This window comes from Hyperoodon ampullatus (assembly GCF_949752795.1).
Source record: "Hyperoodon ampullatus genome assembly, chromosome: 13".
Lineage (NCBI taxonomy): Eukaryota > Metazoa > Chordata > Mammalia > Artiodactyla > Ziphiidae > Hyperoodon > Hyperoodon ampullatus.
This window is the reverse complement of record NC_136926.1, coordinates 68,927,920-68,936,618: the sequence shown is the minus strand read 5'-3', so window position 1 is coordinate 68,936,618 and position 8,699 is coordinate 68,927,920. Positions and strand designations below refer to the sequence as shown.

Sequence of the window (8,699 nt, the reverse complement as noted above, 5' to 3'; positions counted from 1 at the left end):
TCCACACACCCCTGGAGAAACCCTCTTGTCTGTGTATGAAATAGGGAAGACTACCTGACCCTTCAGTCACCCACCCAGGGCTGCTTAATGTCATATTCCTAGGAAATGCAGAACTGACCATATGTCAGCCCAGTAGACTCAGGAAAAGACAAGCTCTCTCCTTTTCAAGAAATGTTTATTCCTCCTTGTGGAGGGCAATCTCAAGCATATTGTTTTTGCTTTTAACCTTATGTGAAATAGCAAATTTCATTGAGGGAATGAAATTTAAGATTAGATAGTATAATCAATATCTAAACCCACTGAAGGTCAAGGATGAACATAGATAAACTAGTGGATTTGGTGAAAGAGAGATCACTGGTGACATTAGAATGATAGACTTGGCAAGAAAAATGTCATAGATCTCCCAGTATTCCAAGTACTTTCAACTTGGAATCCTGGACCTTGTTGATCACCCCCAAAATAGCACTGGGAGATCTTAGCAAATTCAAAAAGCAAACAGACGTTGTCTACGTGTTGTCTTACATATCCACAGTAAGTCAGCTTATATTTGCTAACATATGAGACTTTGTTGCATTTAAATGGGATTTCATCAACTCTGTGTGAAACACTGGTTATCTCACAGTTATCTTGCATTGGCTAAAAGACCTAGCTTACAATAACTAATTCATATAATATAACACGCTTGTCCATTGGTTTCTGTGCTCTGCCCAGCTCAGGCTCCCCACAAAGGCTGGATAAAGTTATCATATGAGGGGAGGGGGGCAAATCATGACATGGAACTTGGTCAGTTCACTGCCTGGGCAGTCAGTTTATACAATAAAAAGTATCAAATCTTCTTTTGGTCTGCTTTCTATGACGATATAAACTGACTAATTTTTTTAAAAATATATAAACGTAAAAGTCTCCTATTTTATGAGATTGATTTTTGACCCTTATTGTTGTATTTTAGCATGGCCTCATGGTTTTGAAAAATTAGAATTTGTCTAGCAAACTTCTACTCTTAAACATTACAATTATAAAGGCAGAATTGTGGATGAATGTGGATAAAAGAGATCCTCAGTAGTGAGATTTGGGAAGGCTGATCTAGTCCAACTTCTAAACAGCTAAGGAAACTAAGGATTTTAGAGGATTAAAAGAATTGGCAATGACTAACAAAGATAAGACATTAAGAAGTCTTATTTATTGGCTAACTCTTATTTCTAAGCTAGTGTCTGTTGCGATATTTCATATAGCCAAAGAAATGATGTTGACAGAGAGGTAAGGGTGAAAATCATGTATCAATGAGTTACTAGAGAGGAAATAGTTGCAGGATACTCTGACTTCTAACAGATGTCAAAAGGAAATGAAGAAAATAAAGAGTACTATGGATAAATAGCACAAAACATGTAATTAACTACCACTAGGTAAATGAATACTTTGATATCCAGAATCAAAGTCAGGTAACTTAATAAAAGAAAAATAATCTTGATATGAGAATCAAAATCTTTAAAAGTGTAATTTCTAAGATGCCAAAGTAATTATGATAGTTACTAAGGACTTAGCAATTCTAGGCATTATACTTGGCCCCAAAAATTGCAGCCTCATAACCACCCTATGAAATTACTCTCTACATTTTGCAAGGTTAATAAATTATGACTTAGATTAAGTAATTTGCTCTAATTGCACAACTTGCAAGTGGTGAAATTGAGATTTGTACTTTGGTATCAGACTCCATGCTTTTCACACTTTTATCATAATAATAGTTCAAACTGGGGATTTTAAATATTAATTAATTGATCAATATGAACCAAATCCATGGAAATGATAGATGATAGTCCACATGCTAACCCCTCCATGCAATCTGGATTACATCTAATATAATGCTCATTAGGAAACACAAACTTCACATGGTTTAAAGGTAATATGATCTGTTACTTTATTCTTTTCTAAGTGCAGATAAGAGAGAAGCAGAAGAAATCATTTTATCCAACTTGGATCTATGAAAGACCAAGTGTGTCCTGTTTATAGCACGGCATAGGAAATAGTTTTAGTCAAAACTAGCCTAAAGAAGGAAAGCAAACTATGGGAAAATCCTTCAAAGCAGAGAAAAACATTAAGTACAATACAAAACTATCAGGTAATACATTAATGTGATTTGCTCTTCACTTCCCTGTTTCTGTTTTTCTGAGTGTGTTTTATGCCATTGAATCCATTGTTCAAAAACCTTTAAGGATCCCCGATCACGAATAAAGTGAAGAGAATCAAGTCTAAATTCCTAGACATGGGACTCAAGGTTCTCCATAAGGCAGGTTCAGCTTCTAACTCTGGATTGATCACCTGCTATTATCATTCTACAAATGGTTATCTCCTGATGACCTATAAAAGTAATCTCTCTAAAGACTTTGCAAATTTTCTACCTAGAATTGAATGTATCCCTTGTCTGTGTTGATTTGGAACTGGAGATATTTACCTAAATTTACCATTCCCTGCCTTATATTAGTCATATGGCTATGAATTAACTGTCTGGCTCGATGGTAAATTTCAAAACAAAGAATGTGTCTTCTTTGTTTTCCTCTACAGATTATTATTCTGTAGAAATTATACAAATAAATGGTAGGAAAGTGTAATTAGCTTTGAAATATAAGTAATATTTAGTCAAACTAAAAAGTTTAATGCATCCATTGGTTAATAATAAATTCTTAGAGATGAACATATTCTGAAACTTTTAAAACCAAAAAACACAGTTTTCCTTTTAAATAATATGCCTTTTGGGATGGTTTCTATTAAAATTTATTCCAATAAAAATAAATATTATAGAGAAAAATCATTCAAAATATATTTTAGTCCAACTTATTCCATTAAAAGCCAAAAAGCCAATGTCTCTAATTACACAGATATTTAGTTCAAGTCTATCCAGGATCCAGAATCATCTAATTATAGTTAAACGAATGAACAACAGATTGAATTACCAATTGATCAATTCAATTAGGCCATTAAGAAAACTGAAATCAGAGTTCCAGTGTATGGGCCAGTTATTTTAGTTAACCTAGTGCCCAAAGCAGATTTATAATTCATCAATTCAGTCTACTGTTTGGCACTCAGACACGATGAGATCTGAATAAAGTGGACCTGACGATCACCATGGCTGTTTCAATCCCTGCTACATTCTCCATCACAGACAATGAGACATTTTAAACCATCTCAACTCTTAGTGTTTTGTTATCAATATTTCAAAAAAAAATCCTTTACAATAATTTAATAGTAACTTACTCTGTTAAAAATATATAATTCCCCATAATTTTGCCTTCAAACATTAATCAACAGATTAGTTACCAATTTTTCTACCTTTTAATGAAACAAATAATTATTCATTTAATCTTGAAAATATACAATGTTATGAGAAAAATCTCTTTAAAAAATTTGTAACTTAATTTGAGCACAATAACACCATACACTGCTCCTAATCTCAGGAAAAGTGCCACTACCTAGCTTCATCTGAGCGTGGACTCCATCCCCTCCCTCTTGAGGCACATCTGATATGTCTCCAAGACCTGTCCTTAATATCTCCCCACTCATCTTCATTTCTGAATCCTTTCTGATATCACTTTAGTAGCAGCTTTTGATCATTTCTCTCCAGAATTAATGCTGTACATTCTACCGTATCCTTCTTCCTTCAGTTTATCGTGCTTGCTTCCAATTTCTCCTCCTTCAACACTTCCTATGTCCTATGACCCAGTTAAATAGAATGTGTGCAGTTCCTCTGAAAAGCTTTTCTCTCTATTTTCTCTGTGTTTTGCTGATGTGGTTCTTTCCTCCTGGTATAGTTTTCTCTTGGCCTAGTTACTACTTGTTCTTCAAGACTGGCACATTGTTTTTCTCTCTTATGTAAGGGGATGGCACTCTGTATTTCTTCTTTCAAAGAACGGTCTACTTGCTTTATCTATTTCACCCACTAGACAACCGTTTGCGGGGGCACTATCTTTCAACTTTGTATTCCTAGTAACCTGTGTGATGACAGGTACGTAAGATTCACTTAAAAGCTTGTTGAGTAAAGTATTTGTGTAGTGAATAAACTGCAACTGCTTGCTGGAAGACAGCATTTCAAAACAACTATTTGATTCTTAAAATCTGAATTTAATAAATCTCTGTTACTTGGTGATATTAGAGACACCTGATACATAAAAGTGGCAACCTGAAATGTATTCTACATAAACTTGAATAAGGGCATCAAATTACATATTATTTAGAAATGGATAACTCTCCACACATATGCACACAAATGAAAATACTCTCTTTATGAACTGTGGTAAAAACAAGTGTTGAGCAAAGTTGCAGAACTTCAAATTGGCATTTATGTTTCAAACTAAAGGGAAAATAGATAAGTTCATCAGTCAACATGACATTTAAATGGCCATGGAAGAATGTATTTTTTTTAAAGAGTGGTAACCATATATGTACCACTTAAATGCTTCTAAGTCATGTTAATAATATGATGGATTTCTATTTTAACTGTGTCTATCTTACCCTATTAAATACATGTTACAATAGAGGAAGGGCAATATACCTGTGCAATTATGACTTCCTCAAACTGGTACTTACAGAAAGTGGAAATTGATTCAGAAAGGATTAGCACGATTTTAAAAATGAGGAAACGCTAAATGGCAACTAAAAGAAGCTGGGATTGAGCATTTATTCATTCATTTACTCATTCTCTCACTCAATTTTGTACTTGTTGTGGATTTGTGAATTTGACCTCTAAACCAATTTGCAAACTCTGGGATAAATGGGACAAACATGGTCTTCCAGCAGGTCCTTTATGTGGTCAACAATATACAATACAGGATTAATCAAGTATGCTAATAACGTGTGTTTATTACCTTAGCTCATAACTCCTTTGTGAAGTTTATTTTTGAATTCATAGAACTTTGAGAAAAATTCTCATTAGATGTAGTGATTTAAAAAAAATATATGAGTTTTCATTCAGGTAAGTAATACCCACACACCTCCAAAGTACAATGACATATTCTTGATTTTAGCCAAATTAACAATATGAAATTTGGCTTTAAATAAATCTCCATGGAGTCCATGCAAATGTGTTTTGCAAGGTGAAGAAACACATGTCAATGGTGATTTGATGATTATGTCTCTGTGTCTTTCAAATGTTTCCATTTCAAATTTAATATTTAATGAGTCCAAGTTAATCCCTTAATACCACTGGAAAACAGACTTTTCGGTCGTATTAAGATAGTCAAACATATTCTTGCCAATTTTCTATGTGGCTTACCTGGGCTTCGCATCTGATTGAGTCAGATGCATTATTAAGGGTATGTGAATATAAATATTTAAAATTTTTGTGTATCTAATGGATGCGTAAATAAATGCATGTATGTGTTGGGAATAAATGCTGCATTTGCATCTGTCACTGCCTAGAGGATGGAAGGCAACAGTGTCACTGATGGTTATTGACACATTTAAGTCAGTATCCCTGTGAATAACAGAGGAGAGAATACACAAAAGGGTTAGAAGCGGTTTTAGAAACGTCCTGATTAAGGTCTCTGGAAACTTTAAATCACATTGCCAGTCTGCATTTGGAATGACTTGGGGATGTTACCCTCTACCTAGCAGAAGGACTTGTGATCACTACATACAGAATGTGGAGACAAGAGCCAACGCCAGTGCTTTGACAGCGAGTCTGTTATAATTACTCAAGTGTTGCCTTCATTGTGATTCTCACAAATGAGTCTAAATAAACCCTACAAGTAAAATTAAATGAGGAAGTATTGATAGATATTACATAGATAATAAGATAGTAGCAGTTATTGGAAGAGATCTTAGAAAATATCCATTCTAGGGCTTCCCTGGTGGTGCAGTGGTTGAGAGTCCGCCTGCCAATGCAGGGGACGCGGGTTCGTGCCCCGGTCTGGGAAGATCCCACATGCCACGGAGCAGCTGGGCCCGTGAGCCATGGCCGCTGAGCCTGCGCGTCTGGAGCCTGTGCTCCGCAACAGGAGAGGCCACAACAGTGAGAGGCCCGCGTACGGCAAAAAAAAAAAAAAAAAAAAAAAAGAAAATATCCATTCTAACCTCTGATTATTTAGGAGAGAAAAATGAGGCCAGAGTCTTAGAGATTTTCCAGGGAAGAGAAAGGGAGATAACAGATGGAGAGAAACATTTTCCTTATCATAATATCAATCACACTTTATTGTAATTACTCGTATGTCCATGTTCACCCAGAATTCTATATAAGCCAGGCTCTGTGTCAGTCTTAGTCATTGCTGTATCCCTAGTACTTAGCACAATGCTTCTCAGAAATGAGTGTATGAATGGATAAGCAAATGAATGTTCAATATTAAGCTGGGGAAGGCTCTTAACCTTGCTAAGCCTCACCTTCGTCCTCTGAAAATGGGGATAACAATAACTACCTCTTAGACTATTACCAGAGGAAAATCAAATAACATAAAAATGTTTAGCAATGGGCTTTGCACAAAGAAGCACTCATTAACTATTAATGGAATGAGTGAGTGAATGAAGCCAGATACAAGGAAAATACCTGTTTCTGTTGTACCAGAAAGTTCAACTACAAACCATGGAAAGATAAGAAAAGCTTTTAGCATACCCTCATCTAATGGTTCATTTAGAAAAGAAGAAAAATATATAAAACTAAACCCAATACACAATACAGAACTTAAAAACAACTACTAAATATGTGTTAAAGGAAAAATTGCTCCAACAACTCTAGAAAATATAATTCTGAAGAGAATAAAGAACACTAATCTTTATCAGCAATACCTGATAAGATTCTGACTTCTGCTTCATTTCCTGTTCTTGAGCTGGCTGGATTCCGGGCTAAGCATCGATAGATTCCAATGTCTCCCAGTTGAAGTCTACTGATTTGCAAGGCTCCAGAGGGCAAGACCACCACGCGGGAGTCGCCCGGGATGGGAGTCAGGTCTTGTTGGTTTTTCTGCCAGTGTATTGTTGGCATCGGCTCCCCAATGACTTCACACTTGAGTAGCACTGTGTCGCCCATGAAGGCAGTGACAGATTCTGTCTGGGAGAGGAACCTCAGTGGTCCTAGGAGAAACACAAAGAACAAAGGGTACATCTTTCAGAGGAGGCACAATAGTCACCAAATAAAAAATCACACCTGTATTCTTTTTAGAAAATTGTATTCTACAAAGCATCTTCTCAAAATACATCTCGTCTGCTCTTCACATTTTACCACATTACGTCTGGCCCAAAAGTAGTTTCTGTGACTAAAAAATGATAGAGATGTTGCCATTAACCTCTAGAAGCTGTTTTGTTTTTATTGGGTAATAAAACAGCCTTATAAAAACAAACAAAGCAGGCAAGATCATCCTAATTTTATACATGAGGGAACTGAGGTTCAGAGAAGTGAAATTCCACAAGCATTCACACAGTTACTACAATGTAATCCTGCCAAGGGGACCTGGCTCTTCCAAATTCTCATCCTATGCTCTTACTGTTAGCCAGCTTTGGACAAAGGACTATGAAGTTACGGGGATTTATGAAGGACTGGCCATATGACATAACCTAGCGCAGTTTCAAGAAAGATGAGTCTTATTAACCACCAATTATAGTAAAAAAGAACAATCTTTCATGGGCTGACTCCTTAAGGTAAATGACCATCAGTATTTGCCAGTTATAGCTGTGGTGAAATGAAAAAATGCTTAAGTTGGAATTAGATGAGTTTGTGCTTCTAGTCTGGCTGGGCCACCTACTCTGTGTGAGTCCTTTGGTAACTTGTTTCATTTCTTTGGGCTATAAAATGGGATAGTAGTGAATTCAACAAATACAACTACTATGATGTTCATTTGAAATAACATGTAAAAAAGATGCATCCATATGGATGATTAAGCAAAGATAGGGGAAAATGAAAAGACAAAAAAATAAACAAACTGGCTATCACTGAGCATGAAGGACGGTGAGAGAGAAGCCTCCTCCATCATGATGCTGTATGTGAGAAGGGTAAAAGATATTTGGAGCCTGCCCTCTTGAACCCCCTTTTATGAACAGATGGATATTTGTGACCCTAGTTCTTTGACCGTGGAAACATTTTTTGTGATTACAAACAAACATATTTGAATGAATTGTCACCATTGATGGAACACTGGCAATTTTACTTTCTAGAGTTAATCCAATTAAATAGTTTTAATTTCTTGATTTGTGTTCATCACAGTTATATTCCAATATTTTAATTTTACTGGAATTGGTTTCCCTGTATGTGCATTTCACAATAAAATTTGATTCATTCATCAGTTTGGATTTCATGTCAAGTTTTTCTGATCATATTTGCATTACTGCGATTTTTATTTTATAGATCTATTATAAGTAGGTCAAAGTTTCCTAGGTCTCAGCTTAAATTTTGTCAAGAAACTTTCTACCAATATTTAGTCAATAAAAAATTCTAATGTGTTCAGTTTTAACTACTGTTAGGTTTATTTGGGGTCCATTAATTCTCACAAACCTAACTTTCCCTATAATGTGATAAAATTTTTGCTGGAGTAAAAAGGGCAAAGGCAAAATGACCTAGGTTAAAACATCATAATTTAATATGAGAGACAATCAGAAATGCTGTAGAGAAGTCTCATACCCTAGGCTAAGGGAGCATTTCATGTCCCTTTCAGGGATTAGTCTTTTGAGCCACAGGGTAACTGAATCTATGAAAAAGGAAATTACATCAGTATCACATACGGAAG

At 35.5% G+C, this 8,699-nt stretch overlaps 1 protein-coding gene across 1 annotated transcript in view; it reads right to left on the bottom strand.

The window, feature by feature from the left end:
• DCC (DCC netrin 1 receptor) overlaps nucleotides 1–8,699 on the bottom strand; it is a gene marked incomplete at both ends in the record, with an annotated part of 1,188,726 nt that overhangs the window by 652,514 nt on the left and 527,513 nt on the right. Inside the window, one exon of the mRNA XM_079717018.1 lies at nucleotides 6,769–7,053. Within this exon, the coding sequence (XP_079573144.1) occupies nucleotides 6,769–7,053 (285 nt within the window). The remainder of the gene's footprint in view (nucleotides 1–6,768; nucleotides 7,054–8,699) is intronic.